The sequence below is a fragment of the Balearica regulorum genome, chromosome 1 (assembly GCF_011004875.1).
Source record: "Balearica regulorum gibbericeps isolate bBalReg1 chromosome 1, bBalReg1.pri, whole genome shotgun sequence".
Classification (NCBI taxonomy): domain Eukaryota; kingdom Metazoa; phylum Chordata; class Aves; order Gruiformes; family Gruidae; genus Balearica; species Balearica regulorum.
This window is the reverse complement of record NC_046184.1, coordinates 67,993,726-68,011,391: the sequence shown is the minus strand read 5'-3', so window position 1 is coordinate 68,011,391 and position 17,666 is coordinate 67,993,726. Positions and strand designations below refer to the sequence as shown.

The window sequence follows — 17,666 nt, the reverse complement described above, 5'->3', positions numbered from 1 at the left end:
TTACATTACCAGATCTCAAAATAAGAAATTGGCTTGCTATCTTTCAGACAGATCAGAAGAACATTTGATTTTTTTAAAAGAGTATTACCATACATCTGGGAATATACGTGCATATACTACATATGATCCATATGTTTTTAGTTTTATTGTGGTATCACAAAATGCTCCAAGCAAAAAATAGAGGGTTATATAAAAATAAAGCAGCATATTCTCCATTTACAAATTTCTAATTTATACTGTAGCCAGGCATAAAAATTTACTTTGAATTCAGTAAGCTCTTCTAACAATGCTGCTACACTGGTAGCCATAACTGTGCACTAAAAATTACTGTAATAGCATAAAATTTGAAAAATTGATTTTGCACAAAACAAATGTAACTTATGCCTCCTCCACTAGTTTAGATGTCCCACATCTAAACGATGTTTACTAAACAATCTTCTAGTGCATGTTAGGCACCTATGAGTGAATTCACCCGCAGATTTCACTGCTCTTAAGTTTAATAGAAGTGATTCTTATGCAACCCTATTCAAAAGCTGTCTGGACCTGGTCCTAGGCAACTGGCTCTGGGTAGCCCTACTTGAGTAGGGTGGTTGGACAAGATGACCTCCAGAGGTCTCTTCCAACCTCAACCACTCCATGATTCTGTGAAAACAATTTGCCATAAAACTAGACATGCACTGAGCAAAGACCCTTAGGAATAGAAAGTCTCATGCTTCCTCTATTGATGTTCAATGCCAAAAAGTCTTACTATGTTCCTCAAGCAGGAGAAGTCTGTGCTTAGGCAACTGTACTAACTCTCCCACTTTTGGTTTAATGACATAAAGCAATTCAAACTCTTCACTGTAGTGCCAAGAATGCCTAGGAGTCCATTTATTGTTTTCAATAACTAAGTATGAAGTATCCAACAGACAAAAAGGAATTTCACCAATGAATACAAGTGATCATGTACTGTTTATTATAACCTAAACAAGGTATCTGTTACTCCAGGCTGTGAATTCACTGATGAGGGCCATAACAGCACCCAGCTTAGAGCCATGAAATGCGTGCTCCTTTGGAAACCAAAAGCCCTTACAATGAGAATGGTGGAGTGCACTTCAAGCTACAATGCATCTACCATGTCTGATACGGATTAGGCAAGGAGATCAAAAGTATACTCCTTGGGTCAGTCCCTGGAGAATACACTGTCATCTCTACCAGCACCTGTAAACTACGGACTATCTGCCAACTGTGTGAAGCTAAGCTTGTGGACCTTTTAGGACCCATATTCCAACTCAGAAAAATGTTATTATATGGCTCAGAAAGAAACAACAAAGATTAAATTTCACAAGCTAAAGACTCTCCAGAGAGGGAAGGGATTTTGCTGACACTGAATGTGAAGTTGCTGTAATAGACTCTAAGATCTGTATGGTAAGCAGCACCCTTTAAAACTAAACTAGCAAAGAGTTGAAAAGTGATATATGAAGAAACTGAGGTATTCCCCTGCCCTAAAAATGTCTTATTAGCCACACATTCATAGAGAAAAAAAAAAAGACACACCGTGCCATCTGAGCTGGGCTGCAATTGCTCTCAAAAGTCTCAATGGATTCTCAGAGAAGTGGAAAGTCAAAACAGCAGGGTAAGGATCCTATTTTCAAAGGTCATGGCTCACTGTAGAATGAAAATAAATTCTGTGTTGTGTCCTCATTTCCCATGTGGAAATTAAACAACTAATCTCCTTCCTGAACAGTAGAAATAAAAAAATCTCACAGGATAATTATGCTGAATTGTAACTCACATAACGAAGCCTCTCCAGTCTTCTTTGGCACTTTCATTGCTATCACAAGATTTTATCTAGTGGTATTTTGATAGAGGTAAAGGATTCAAAGCTTGTCTAATTTCTCCAATTATTACTGCAACTGAAGATAATACTTCTATTTAAAATTCCATCCTACATCATAAAGTGATTCCAAGAGGATGTTGCTGAAAAGAGAAGGGACTCTAGCATCTTGGAGGCACAGGTTAACAAATTAGAACAGTTTCTGGAAATTTCAAAAAAGCCATAAATTTCAATTTTGTTCTTCTGTTCGGTGGTAGTCAGCAAGCCTATAGCAGAAAGGCTTGAATGAAAGAAAAAGCACCAGCAGAAGAGGTCTGATATCCCTTCAGGGACACAGAGGGACAAGTCCCCTATGACTCTCCAGAAGACATCTTTGAGGTCACATCTGTCAGTTTTAATAAAGAAGTTGACATAAGCCTGTGAGGACTTTAGGTCTTTTTTGTGGTGTTTGAAATCTCTGCACTAGGTTTGGAACCAGTTCAGTGGCATGCCTTGAGACCTGGAGTAAAAGGAGCAGAAGTATGGCTTTTTCTGACTGAGATATTTACAGAAATACTCTTGTATTTGCACTGCTTGTTAAGCCACAAAGTTCCTGAAAAAAGGTAGCTATTTCATCAGTCCTAGATGAGCAGAAAGCCCAGCATATCTTCCTTCTACCTCCCTGCAGAAGCTGGGCTGATGAGCAGGCCAGTATGATCCTGGAGCACTGTATGGTGCTCCTCCTTAAATGTTCATGATACAAGCATGTAAAAAGCAGAGAATATATTTGCCCACAGGTATATTACAGAGGCAAAAAATTATCCAGCCTTAAATAAGAGGGAATGAGCTCGCCCACTTTGTAAACATACACGCGAACTATCTTTGTTGGGATAGTCTTACTTTGTTCTCCTTTGTATAGTTTGCACAATCAGAGACCCAGACACACACTGCAGGTTTCAACAGGCCATCACATGCAGTGTTAATAATATAGGATTTTTAAGCGCTAAGTGTCATCTTAGAGAGTCTCAAAGGGATATCTAAAAGCCCATCCTGCATTTTATTAATTCTTAGAAAACATAACATTCATTCATCTGGTAGGCAAGTTCAAGGTCACACCAGGGAAGATGAGATGACCATAAACTGAATTAAATGTTTGAAAATGTAGTTCCTTCTCTGTGCTCCTGTGTCTCTTCAGAGTTGGAGCAGAAGAGCTGCCTGAGGAGGTAAATCTACCTCATGGACGAGGGAATGAAAAGAAAATAATCTTTAAAGTACAAACACTGATCTTCAAAAGTTATGAACACTAAACCAACATTGCTGTTGTAGTAACTATGGTCACTACTGATTTTAAACAACTGAGCTATAAATTCCATTTGCAGTCCCTCTTTCCTGCCACACAATATTTCTTATCATTAAGCATAAGATATTTATTTTGATTTCTAAGCTTTTTAAAAAGCAGAGGGCATTTGTTTCCTCTGGAGAAAGGCAATGCTTCTTATCCAGAAGAGCAGGTAAATTGGATTTGGAGTCTTCCCGAATACTAGCTAAAGAAGTAACATCAGCAGAGTCACAAAAGAAAACAAAACCAACCCTGCCTCACCCCCCCCCCAAAAAAAAAAAAAAGAAATCTGTGTTTTTCCTTTATCACAGGTCAATTATCATAGTGTATGGAGAGCTGCCAAAAACCACTGCCATGTTCAGACACTAAAACTTGCATTTTATTTGCCTGCAGTTGCACTGCACAATGAAGGGAGCGTTAACACCCACTCCCCAAGACAAAACATGACCTCCCCCCAAAGCAACGGGTGATTGATTCACTGCGTTGTTTTTTTTCTTTCAGGGTAACTATTACTTATATTTTGTCCCAAATGCTATTTCTCTAAAATGCTCTGATTGCAAAGTATTGATTTTTCTTTTCCCCCTATTCCTCTTCATCCTGATCTACCAGCACAGATAGACAGATCTGGCAAAGAGAATAATGAAGCACAATTTAATGTTTTTCAGGTTAGGACTTCAAATTTGACCAGCATTTGCCCTGTTTCTATTGTCTCAAATAAAGGTGCTACCAAAAACATCACTGTAGGAGCCTAGAACTGGAAAGATTCCAGAATTTAAAATGCAAGCATGTGGTTTCCTCAGCAACCTGGAACTTGTATTTTGGTGCCTACTGGGTATCAGTAGTGATGCCAATTGTTATGTTAATTTTTCAGATCTTTGTTGCTCATAATCTTCTGTGCCTTGTGTTTGATCCCTAATCAGCCAGTAAACATTCATTACATTATTCTTCTGGATTTCAGAATGACCAAAAAATATACTTTTCTAGTTCACCACCTTTAATCAATACAACAATGATATTAATAGCTCATAAAACAAACTATGCAGTGGCCTGTGTTAATGTATGCAAACAGAGACCCAATAGTAAAGGGTGCATTTTAAATTATTTATGTTTCAACAACAGAAATTGCAGAAATTTAGTGTAGCACAATTTTGGGCACCACACCAAACAACTTCTTATAGTGTCATCAGAAGAGGTGACTACACATCTTAAAACAGTCACAGAAAATTAAAAAAAATATATGAACAAAAGTCCAAATGCCCAGTACATCCATTTAACATTTTGCTATGGTTCCATTACTAGTAGAGGTGATCTCTCTATATTTCAAATGAAAGTAAACAACTTTTCCTAAATGGGTAAATTATGCAAATTAATGATTTTTTCCCAATAAATTCTTTTCTTTTCAACATCTTTATAATTTTAGCTTTTGTAACAAATTTTCTTTTTAGCTAGCATTCAAAAAATACCAGTGTTCAAAATTTAGTTCATTAGAGTACCCACTTCAAAATTATTCTCAAATCTGAGTATATGTTCGGGGAAGAGTACTTGGTAAAAATGAACAGTATCTACTAATCTGATTCTTAATTTGGTTAAATTCCTTCAACATGCCAACATTTGTGCCCCATGCCTCCTCCTAACTGCAAGCAGCAGTTATAGGATGATGATGCTGCTTCTAAATATCCATAGAAAAACATTTCTTAACACTACACAACTGGAAAACCATTTTTGTACCACACGTCTTTCATAGTCGTGGCACTGTGTTCATTTAAAATGCCTAAGTACCACTTAAATCATGTTGATAAAACAAGCATTTAATATCAGATAACTAAGCCAGTAAAAAAAAAAATACTACTATCTATGACCTCTAAAGATAGTTCAAACTGTACCATCCAGATCTTCAATTAGAACATACCAATTAAAACCTGATCTGCCTGAACATACCTGTTTATAATCAGAGGGAAGAACAAAAAGACTACTGTGCATGGAGACAAAAGTTTAAAAGGCTGCACTTTTTTTTTTTTTTTTAATGAAAATAAAATTCTGAACTGCCCTGGGAGGTCTGAAAGACAGCACTTGGATAAAGCAGAAAACAGGCTATGTACTTTAAGAACAAGGTGCACTCTAGAAATCCAGAAAAGAAAAAGTAAATCAAAGTGTACAAGCTTTAAGAGAAAAACATTTACATGAGAGGAGCTACAACCTTCTAAAGTTCCAGGCAGAGGGCAGAAATAGTTATTTGTACAGTCAAAAAAGAACACGCATATATATGAGATAAAAACGAAACTTCATAATTTTCTCTAGCACCTGAAACAGATTTATGCAAGTTCTCGTGACATTCAGAGTATATAGAGAAAATCAGTTCTGTTCTTCCTTAGGTATTTTCTTAAGCTCTGCTTTTCTGTGGAAAAATGCTAAAGAGAACACGAAAATGCAAAGCCGAATCTACAGAAAATCCCAAACCTAGTCTTAGATTCCAGGTCTGGCGAACCACTTAACAAAATTCAGTTAAAGATATCAATTCTAAAACTTTAAAGGACTGAATTTGTGCTCATTTACCCTACAGAAAATAAAAAGAAATTCCATATTGCACCAAAAATCTCAGATAAAAGTATTGTCAACTGGATCACCCATAAAAATATTCTAGGTTTGCTAGTTATAGAAACTGAAAAAATAATCTTTGGATTTAAAAACTTCATAATTTAACTGTTCAGTTCAAGGGAATGGTTCCAACAACTTGAAGGCTGAAGCAAATTCAAATCTCTACATGTGATTCAAGTTATCAGCAGGAAAGAGATATTTTTCTATAGATAGGTTATATGTTTCTTTGTTTAAGAAGCTCAGAGACAGGTTTGCAAAATAACTCAAATTGCAGTTTATTATGGTAGCATTATCCTCTGTTGAGCTATCTAGGAGAACAAGACCTGAAAACCTTTACATCTAAAAGCTTGGGTCTTACCTTCCAGTGTGAAGAGACCAGCTACTTTTACTCAAAAGCAGCAGCAAACAAACCTCGAAAAAAATTAGGCTAGCCACATGAAGAGAGAAGATGAAACTGTCTTAATACGGATTACAGTGGTCTCAAGAAAACAAGTATAAAAAAATGTGTAAAAAGAGAACCTTTAGCAATGCCTATAAATGAACCAATGAAAGATCATGCTAAAGAGTTAAATAGAGCAAATAAGAAAACACGTAAAAAAAAGTGCAAGAGTAAATAGGAGTAAAACAACCTCATTGACATTTAACATTTATGCAAATGTCAGATTCCCCAGTTCTTGGTTAAACGTTCATCTGGGATCTCAATCAATGTCTGGAGTGTGCATGACTGACTTTGAAAACAAAGACAAAGCACAGCACAAAAATTAAAAATCTGTGTTTCTAAAAAGATGAACAGTCAAAAAATAAGACCACAAAGACTGGGAATTAGGGCTCTATTGTAGAATTATATGACTTACTTATGGCTAAACTCCATGCCTGAACTTCCATTCCTGCATGAAGTTTGCTGTAACAGAACTGAATATGACCTAAACCCTCATTATTCATAGCTATATACTAGAAGAAAAGGCATTGGCCAGGTGTCAGAAATTAATCAATATTCTGAACTATTAAAATTACAAGAATTCCACAGAATAGCTTAAAGGTCTAGAAAGAACCCACATTCACAGCCTAATACATCAAATACAAGCTCCAAGAACAGCTTCTCTAGAAATACAGAGGAAAAAATATTCTGTAAATTAAAATTTCTGGCGATACACGCATTTCACTGTTTTTACCATGTGTAGTAGCCATTTGGGAAACATTGTATGCAATTTGCAAACAATCATCCGTAGTGACATTCATTGCCCTAGAACTCAATGCCCTTTGGGAAACCTCTCCAATCTCCCTGACAGGGACTACTTTTTCTTATCCAGATCTCCCCCATTTCACTGGCAAGATCTACATTTTCTTATCCAGAAAGATATGCAGAATAGTCTGGACCTCGATCATCCTGTTATACTAGTTCCCAAGAAATACTAAGCATGATAAAACAGCATTTCTAATGAAAGTTATAGAAAAGTTCAGGAAGAACTTTGTAAGTTTATAGAAGAATCATCCTAATTGCTTCTACTGATACAACCCCTCATTCATTTAGTCACATACTGAAGTCATAGTCACCCAGTGCCCTGTGCTTCAAATCAGCATGGCTTTGTTAAGGAGGTGGGAGTGAAAGGACTGATTTTTCAGATGATGTGCCTGCCCTCCTACAACTATTTCAGTCATTGTTAGTAAGGAAGTGGAAGCAGCACACGCAACCACTGAAAGGCAACAACCTTTGCTTTGAGTTCTATTTTTTTTGCCTTCAAAACTTCAAAACAAAATTAATCATTCACCATCTTTCCATTACATGAATGGACTCAATCATTAATCTCCAAAATGTAAATTCTAGTTCAGACTTTTTGATAGACTTAGTAATCGAGATGCATCAGCGATGTGTATCTGATTCAGACCTCTACAATCTTACCTTCTTCTGAAGAACATTAACTTTGCGTTCCTTCACCTCCAACATGTCCTTGAGGTCATGGATCTCTCCTGCTTGAGTCCCCTTCTCCTCTGCCATCTCCTGAATCTGCTTTGTCTTCTTATTTAGCATAGTCTCCTTCTCTTCCAGACGTAATCGTAACGCATCCACCTAGATTCAGACAGGCAGAAACAGGGTTTGTTTAGCACTGAAGGAGAGAAATTTTAGAAAAGTCAAACTACACTTCCACAAGGGAGTGAGTGCTCTCAACTTACAAATAGATTCAGAAAATTAATATCCCTTACTTTAAGATTTCAACATATATAAGTTTGTGATAAAATAGTTATCACAAGTGGTAGGAGACTAAACAGTAAAAGTAATCAAATGTTTTATTCCCAAATTATATGAGACCAATGTTCCCACTTGGAAAATCTCAAATCAGACTTCTGACATACCTCAGTCTTGTAAGAAACAAGTCTGGAATATTTTCCTCAAAGTAGAAGCCAACACAATGTGTTGTTGAGAAGTTCTCTCATATGTAGGAAAACCAACCCCTTTATTTGAAACATTACTAACGTTCAGAGATTTAAACATTGACTCTTAGTACCAAACAGTCACTTTATATTCTAGGTTTTAATCAGAGTATTGGCTCAGCCTGGAGGTAATGAAAGCTGAAGTCTTTGAGGCCACTGCAGATCAAAACATGGAAAGAGGGTTACCTTAGGATGGCTAAGAATATTTAAATAGCAACACAATAATTAAAAGGTAACATGCTTTTTCAGCAGGATGCAGTTTTATATTAAAGATAAAAGGGAACAAATGACACAGTACAGGGTATTGTGGGTGTAATTTGGACACAAACATACTTAGAGCTCCCATAGCCTCAATAAATTTAGAAACACACTCTGGGAATTCTATAGTATCCTCAAACTTCATAACTGCATGTTGAAGAGTTTTTGCTTTTCCTTCTGTATTTCTCTTATACGAATAAAACACAGTGCTCACAAGACAAAAGAAATGGGAGAAGGAATCAGAGCTATCTGAATATAAATTTGATGAGGAGAAAAAGGTCACCACAAAGCACAGACTAATCTCAAAGACCATTGTGGAATACGAAATCCAACACCACCAACCTGCTCAAGATACCAAAAGAAACCCACTGACCCCTATCCACTCGGGATTCAGACAGAGCTCACATCTGTCAGCTTGGCTGCTAATCTTATTTGACAGTATCAGATTTGGTTCCTGTTAGCTGAATCCATTACAGGACATCAGTCACACAGAGTAAACAGGGTGATCAATGAATTTCTTGGTCCTTCTGCACAGCATAGGCTAGCACAGACATGAAGTGAAAAAATAACTTGGACAACTCCAGCTAGGGAAAGAATTTAGGTAGTCGCCATGCTTACGGTATTTTGAGCAACATTTACTTTTTATGTGTTATTCTAATTCCACTTTATTTCAATTTGCACATGGAAAAGTTGCCTCTAAGGCTCTACATTTACAGTATGTTATGCCCACAAAATCCTTTGCTGTTTTGTCTGATTCCTTTTACACAGAGCAATAAGCACTTGCCAGTGGGGAAAAGAACTGCCCTGCTCTCCCCACATCAGCACTGCAATCCCACTGCCACCTCTACGTCTGGAGCCTTCTCACTTACACGTACGTTATTAAAATCACATTCCTGACCTCTCACCCAGCAAGTGGGGCATGGAGTATTATTCTGCAGTCATATTAGAGTACCAGGTACTACCCAAATATGATTTATAGGATTGCTAGTGAAATGAAAAATGAAAAGTTTAGCAGGTGGATCAGGTTTTGTCTTCTTTTTAAAAACACACAGATTTATAGATTGATTAGGTATGTTCTTCTCTGGATATCTCTAATATTAAAGCTAAGAGCCACTTTCATTCATTTTTGAAGGGAAACTGAAAAATCTCCCTCACAAGCAAATCCACATACTCTCAACAGTTGTGTTGCAAAATATTTGAGACAGTCCTGATGCCTACAGCACAGGATTAAGTGAAAAGAGAACATCGGCAAACAGAAATTTATGCACAGAATGCTTTCCATTTTCTGATTGATTATTCTCTTTGAACTCTATATTAGCTTACGGTTTGGGGTAAATTGCATTCCTGGTTTTATTTGTGTGAGGTCCCTGCCTAGGAAACCACAGAAAACACTTTCAAGAATATTTTCAAAGGCTGGCAGGACACACAATCATCACTTTAGCACTATTCCTGGCAGAACACTGCACTTGTTTATTCATGTCAGCTCAGTTTATGTATAGCATCCTCCCACAGTGAGAAGAATTGAGGTCTGTGGGAGTCAGGTGATGCCAACTCCAACAAAGTCAGCTTAAGATTTTCTCTGGACATGGAAACAACTAGGCAAACAGCTACTGAGGTGCTGACGCCCCTTCTCCTGACTTCTGCGTCTTGGATGGTGCAGTCTTAACCCTGGGTTAACCTAACTGCTTTCACAGTAATAAACTGCCATGTCTTTAATTATGCATGGCAAGTAAAATATTACCGTACAGCTCAGGCAACTGCTAGTCCTCTCTATAACAATGGGCTTGCTCACTGGACCTGCACGTACCATCCAATTTCCCATGAAGCTTTAGCAAAATAAGCACATTTGTTGCCACCTTCAACATAATACCCTTCCTAGGGACAGGTACAACAGGTACCTCTTTTCAGTTGGGTACCATACGAAGACTTAAATTTCTTCACTGTGAGAACAATGTATGAAAAGTTGTGTTGGGAATTATTCATCTGTCTTCACAGAATTTTCCAGTAGCAGTAAATAATACTCTATAGCTCTGTTCCTAGTAGGTATAGCATTATATATGTATAGCATGTATACATTAAGCACGTAGAATTCCAAATTTCTAAGAAAAACTAGAGCATTAATAGCTCCAATGACTACTAGAATAAACACAATAAATGACATAATATTTAATCTAAATTTATTCTTAAGCCTTTTTTAAAATCTTGGATTCTGTAATTAGATTAAAGTCTTACTTTTAAGAATATTCCCAACTTGTAGCTTAGGAAAATCACTAAAATTTTCAGAAGTCCACAGTGAATTTCAGAAATTACTCAGGAGCTTGAGTCAATAGGACTTAGGTTGCACACATGTTTTTTCCCATTTTTACCATCATCTCCACTGTACAGTAGCAATCAGGGTATTATGACACTGGTGATTCCCACTTGGGTTTAGGAAGATCACAGAATCATAGAATGGTTTGGGTTGGAAGAGACCTCAAAGATCATCTAGTTCCAACCCCCCTGCTGCAGGAAGGGACACCCTCCACTAGACCATGTTGCCCAAAGCCCCATCCAACCTGGCCTTAAACACTTCCAGGGATGGGGCATCCACAACCTCTCTGGGCAACCTGTTCCAGTGCCTCACCACCCTCACAGTAAAGAATTTCTTTCTAACATCTAATCTAAATCGACCCTCCTTCAGCTTAAACCCGTTACCCCTTGTCCTGTCACTACACTAAAAAAAACAGTGCTTTATTCTTTTCCTGAGACTGAGTGATTCTTGCCATCTTCCTGCCACCTGTTTAAACCATGGCTGAACTATTGATTTAAATCAGTGAACCAAGCCATACTCCATTCAGTTATATCAGAAAGTACAGTCTCTCCTGTGTTATATCCAAGCCCTGATTTGTTCGTGATGGCAAAATTAAAAACTTTTATTCTCTGTTGGTACAACTACATTAATGGCAGCAAAAGGAACAGACAGAAAATCATTCCTGAAATATGTGTTTAGAGCTTGCTATGGGTTCTAACAAGAGCTAGCTATTTTTTAAAGTAGATGTTGAAGTAATTCTGTCAGCACTCAGAATTCAAAGATAATTGAGAAATGCAGAGGAAGACATTAATTATAATTGGTATGCGAGGTGAAATGTTGCTTTTATCCTACTGTAGATATTGCTATGTGAAGTCTCCAAGTACCCGAAACGAGTACATTTTAAAAAGCATCAGTTTTGTCACATTCTATTACTATCTTGCAAACACATCATATAAACACAATAAAGAGTTAAGCTGTTTTCCTGATAGCATAGTCTGTAATTAAGACTTTAAAAGCTATGTTTACTGACTGATTTTGAATGCAGTGGTAGTTCACAAGACTTAACTCTCTATTTTTGACATTGATCTTTCTTACTAATTAGAGTTGACTCTTCACCTTCCTATACAAATTGCAGCAATATACAGTACGGTCTGTAGGAGACTTGAGAGTGAATTCGTTATCAACACAAAGCCAGTTACCTGGATACCTTAGATTACATGAGTATGCCATAGAGCAGAGGTGCACACATCTGGCTTTGTGCAGAGCCTGTTTGGTTCTTGCTAGGCTTATAAACTCAATGCAGGGCAGATGTACCACTTCCGGGGCCTGCTCAGGTCAGAAATCAGTTAAACTGTTCTCCTGCAATCTCTAGCACAAGGTATTAAATACCTAAACACGGTGAACTCAGTGATGTGAGCTGAGCTTAACGTTTGCAGGTGTTCACATAGGTCTTCACGTAGCTGGCGCTAACAAGTCTTGTTAGAGACACCCCACTCCCATTCACACATTCCTCACTAAATGTGATCCACTCCCTAACTGTCTCTGATTCGGGAGAGACTACTGTAGTTTCAAAATGCCAGTATAAGCCCCAATAAAGGCAGACCCTTAGAGAATTTTACGTTCTACCGAGACATTCAGAGTAAATAAAATATTTCCAGGGGACTGGATTTATTTTTCTACTGAATATTAATCTGAATTTAGCATATGGAACAGACCAATTACAGAAACACGCCAGCTCAGGCAGTATACAAAAATAAAGGGGAATGTTCTCACTGATTAATTTAACCTTGTACCTTCTGGCACTGACCTAATCTAAGGGGCTCATTAGGCAAAACACAAACTTTATATGATCAAGTCTTAACTCCAAAATCAATATTGATTTATTTTTTGTTTTGTTTACAAAGAGATTGTACATTTTTAGAGCTATTTTTAAAAGGGTCCTTCACACATTGAAAAGTTAACCACAATATGCTCTCCACCCAACAGCCCTCAAGATAAACACCCCACACACAGCTCACTGTTTTTTGTAGTTCCAGTGTGGCAGGTGGCAAATCCACTTTTGAGGTATTATACCAACATCTATTCCCCACTCTAACTGCAGTTTTCTTTAACAGAAGACTAAAAGACAGAGGCTTATAAAGGTATGCTCTTTTCTCTCAAAATGTTTATTTAAAAATGACTTTAAAACACCAATCCCCTATGAAGATGTCTGCCAATACATGACAGAAAATGCACCTCTCTCCCTTCTCATAACTGAGGTGTATAGAGAGAGGCTAGCTACGTTTTAACATTGACCACTGCTGTCAACAAGTGAGGCCAGGCAGGATTCTCACGTTCCTACTCTATTTCCAGTGAAAACTCTTGTATAGAAAGATATCTTTTTCCTTAAAAAAATGCAAATACATCACAGGATGCAATGACAAATGTCTCAACACTGCATTTTATCGACATGTTTCAATCTTACACTTGAGAGGATAACTTGTGAAGACAGAAGAAAGGTAACTGTGTATGATGATTCAATTGTTGAGCTTTCTGTCAAGAACATCAGCAAGGATGAAAAAGATGTGATTATCTTTCAAAAAGTATAAATAGCTTCTTGGAATTACATAAAAATTCTCAGGAACATAAATGGATCATTCTAAATATTTACTCTGACACAATAGAATAGCCTGATAATCAACAACACTTCATATGTGTTATATCCATACCAGATTGCTACACCTTACTGTGGAGAACATGCTAGACTGTATTGAATCCATTAAATCTATTAAATTTAAATTATTAAATTCTACTTAAAGCAGTAAGTAGAAAATATATATCTCTCTCCTGCCTTCGCCCTGCCTTTCAGCCACATTTTATTAGTAAAAAAAGAGTTTGCACGTTTCAGAGGAAGAATCAGATTTGGTTTTGTATTGTGGTGCTATATGAGAATCTCATTTTGAAGAGCCTAGTGAAGAACAAATATTCTCAATGATTATTTAGTAATATTACAAGTTAGAGAGTAGAATGGTTTTCTATATTAAAAAACTTCTTTGGCCATTAGCTGAAATAAAATCAAAATGTTCTGAATAACTATCAAGAGTATCTATCAATGGCATATAACTGAGTCTTATTTAAATATTTTGCTAAAATTCCATACATTTTATTCGAATAAATATTTACCTACCACAACAGCTGAAATTATGACCATCTACTGAAGTCTTTTAACTTGTTAATAAAGTGCACTCTTTCGAAAACTTCACCTCTCATGGGCAGTAAAGTACTGCTTTTTTATTATTTAAAAGTATGAAGAGAAATGTGTTTCTAGCTTCGTTGGTTTGTCACAATACTGCACAGTGATTTAATATATATTTTTTTCAATCACTGTAATAGATCAAAACCTGCAATTTACATTTTAAAATGTTTATTTACCTAATACATACTTCCAATGATATTTTGAAATGTAAATATTTTTTAAAATAAACATGTATGAAACTAGGGTACATTCCTGACTAGCAGAAAAGAATGAACAAATTTAACATGAAGTTTATGATTGTAAACTAGCACACTTTCAGAGTTATACTGACTAATGCAATTTCAACTTCTACGTAAATCTGAGAATAATCAGAAAAGCCATCTTAGAACATCAAAAGATATTTGCTACATAACTTGCTTTCTGCATGTGGACCCACAGATTCACTGAACATGGATAAAGGAAAGCTACATGAGGGTAAAACATTCAAATAAATTCTTATGCTCTCGTTACATGGAATCTTTCTACCAGTGTTACCCACAAATTTTCTACATACATATTTCACAGCTCCTTTGGCTTTTCACTGGTTTAGCTGTAACAACACAAATATTTTTTGATGCATGACTGCCATCTTTTGGACTCCTACTAACACTACAATTTTCCAAGCCAGAGGATTGAAATGCTGTCTTCACACAACATTTCATACTTTTCCTTCAAGAATGTCCAAAAGTAATAAATTTATGCTATACTTAGTATCCATTTGATGTTCAGATATACACTTGTATCTTACGTAATATGGGAATTTATTAAGCATTTATTATCGAAACACAGTTTTGAAAATATTTTTCCTTTATCTTGGAATATGCATCATAAAACATGAAAGCCCGTATCTCAGGTGTAAGCACAGGCTTACATGCAAGAGTTCCCATACATGCTTACAGTAGTAGTGAAGCCTCAGTGAGTTGTATACTACTGGAACACTCTTCCTTTCTCTGCTCTCTTGTAGCTACAAGGTCATTGAAAATAAATCCCCCCAGCTCAGGCATTGCAACTTACAATTTAGCTGTGCCTAGGAAAAATAATATTAGTGACTGCATGTTAGTGGAGCAAGTTGTACAAGTGTGTATTTATCCACAAGAATATGTGTGCACTTGTACACACATATTTGCCTTTATGATCAATCCCCTGGCCTAGAGAATCAAACATATAATTAAAGATAGAATGTGCTCAGAACAAGCAGTATTGAGTGGCTATGGGATTGTATAACATAAGCAAGAAAAGAAATAGCGCTTTATATCTCTATGAAAAGTCAGTGAGTATTTCACCTCTGTCTGCAGGATAGCAGCTCTTTGCTCTTTAGCTGTAAGAGACTCTTTCAGAACTTCAATATGCTGCTTGCTGTCAGAGAACTGATTCGTGAGGGTCTCCAGCTTTGTCTGCAAGGCCAGCAACTCAGTGTCTTTGCGTGACAGTTCCTGCTTCACCTGACCAATCTGAAAAAGAAAGATGAGCAAAGGAAAAAATAATTTATACCTTCCTTACAAAAATAACTATAAATTCACCAGACAGTATGATATTCTAAACTTATCCCACAGAATTGTGAAGCCTTCGGTTATCTTGAATGGAAGGCCAGTAAAAATTTGTGTCAAGAGTAAAAGATACAAGGAAAAAGAAGGGGGAGCAATAGGATCAATTTTTCAAGAGAGGTTGGTGGGGTTTTTTTTAACAGAGGCAGTCTGTTCTTAGTCGTCTTTCAAAGGACTGACCCAAACCAGTTACTTAGCAGGGATAAGGTTTTAATGAAGATGAAGCAGAACTGTAATGACAAGGTACCCTTACACTGTAGTATCAGAAAAGATGAGATACCTACAGGTCTCTCTCAGAAGCACGATGTTTGCTTTGAAATGTCAAACCAGCGAGTTTCCGTCCATCTCTCCATCTATCAATCCAGTCTCATGCTTACAGAGTACGTAAAGACACCTTCACTTTCCCGCTATATACAAAACCAGCATTTCAATCTTCTAAGAAATACCTTTTAATTCATGGAAGCTTCTTAAAGCAGATGCAAACATACATCAGAACAACATGGAAACTGTTTGTGGAATTGCACTTTGTCGAGAGCAATTTCCTAGATTTAATTTAGCAAATTAAATCAGTAAGGAAATGCCAACTTATTTTAACAAATGTAGGTTGGATTATGAGTTTAAAAGACAAACAGTAAGAAATGTTAAAATAAAGCACGGAAATGAGATGAAATCTCATATTAAGTGCAATCATCACCCAGGACAATTTTGATGTAAATCTGAAGGAAAAAAACAAATAAAGAGGACAGGGAAGTCTAAATGTAGACTTACGTCCAAGTTTATAATCATCTTTCTGGTTTGCTTGTGATACACCTCACAGAATAAAATAGCAATATTTTACTTTTACATATTATATAGCAGAGATGGGCATATCTCCAAAAACTAAACAGTTTTCCCTTTTTTAACTTGAACAATTTTGTTTGTGACATTAAAAAAAAATTCCCTCAATCACAAAAGTATGTTGTCTAATGCTTCAAAACAGAAATTAAAGGACATCACAAACTAAAAAAATTGTACAGGTCATCTTCCATTGCTGGGAATGTGACAAGAAGAAAATTAAATTGATATAAGCCATAATTTATATTTTTTATTTTTATTTTTAATTTGAATAAATGCATGTACTAGTAGAAATAACTGAGAAGAAAAGCTTGAGTATATATGGTTTTTATCTTGACAACACTGTTTCAATAATGGGCAATTAAAGAAAGAACACTCTTTGCCGAGGAGTATTAAAATAGTATCAAAAAATGTCATCAAGGACTCCTGTATTCCAGTGTGAAACAGCGTACGTAACGAGATAAGAAAGAAGGGGAGCGGAAGGAGGAGGACATGTATCTCAAAAAAACTCACACAAACTAAGTTTTTTAAAACAGAACAATGGGAAGCAGTATAAGAAGAATTTCATTTATAGAACTATTCGATAGTTTATTGTTCACCTAATTCAAACATATTGGGTTGTTTTTTTCATATTTTTAATAAAAGCAAATACGTCCACAGAATTTCACCACCTACTTAAATTAGATACTAAAGTATTGACATTAGCAGCACTATTTCTGCTGTCAGCTACTGGCCAATACAACCAGTGGCACAATACTGCTAGGCACAGCAGAATAGCTAGGAATAGAGAAACTATTTACTGCTAGTTAAGTTTTCTGGAGTATCTAAACAAAAGCAGTTCCTTAAAAATTTCAGATGACACAAACTTTTTTAACTAGTAGGTAGCCTGAATTACAGTAAAACTTTCTCAAACCAGTTTGGTCTTTCTTTGAAAATATGCATTCTTTTTGGGTTCATCTCAGAACAGTAGTTTATCCTAAATATTTGTGTTTTGGTGAAATGTTCTCATTTAAACACAACCACATTTCATTACATTAATATTCCCAAGTAGCACCCTAAGATCATTCTCTCTAAAATCCCCATTTCAGAGCTGTAAGCCCCCACTGCCAATGTGCTAAAGCTCTTCAGGAGGAATGCAGCGCATACCATTCCAAGCTGCAAGAGAAGTTAAGGCAGCGTTAAGCACTCGCATCTCTCTCTGTCACTTTGATCACTATGATCATTCTGCAAATGCACTGATTTCACAGCAAAGGAATAACCTAAATTCATGCTGCTAAAATTAAACAATCACTTTTAAAAAGCGTTCA

The 17,666-nt window shown here is 36.4% G+C and overlaps 1 protein-coding gene across 1 annotated transcript in view; it reads right to left on the bottom strand.

Annotated features, from left to right (window-relative positions):
- The window catches only part of ERC1 (ELKS/RAB6-interacting/CAST family member 1), a 279,843-nt gene that overhangs the window by 198,256 nt on the left and 63,921 nt on the right, over positions 1–17,666 (bottom strand). Inside the window, 2 exon segments of the mRNA XM_075756669.1 lie at positions 7,630–7,797; positions 15,265–15,432. Of these exon segments, the coding sequence (XP_075612784.1) occupies positions 7,630–7,797; positions 15,265–15,432 (336 nt within the window).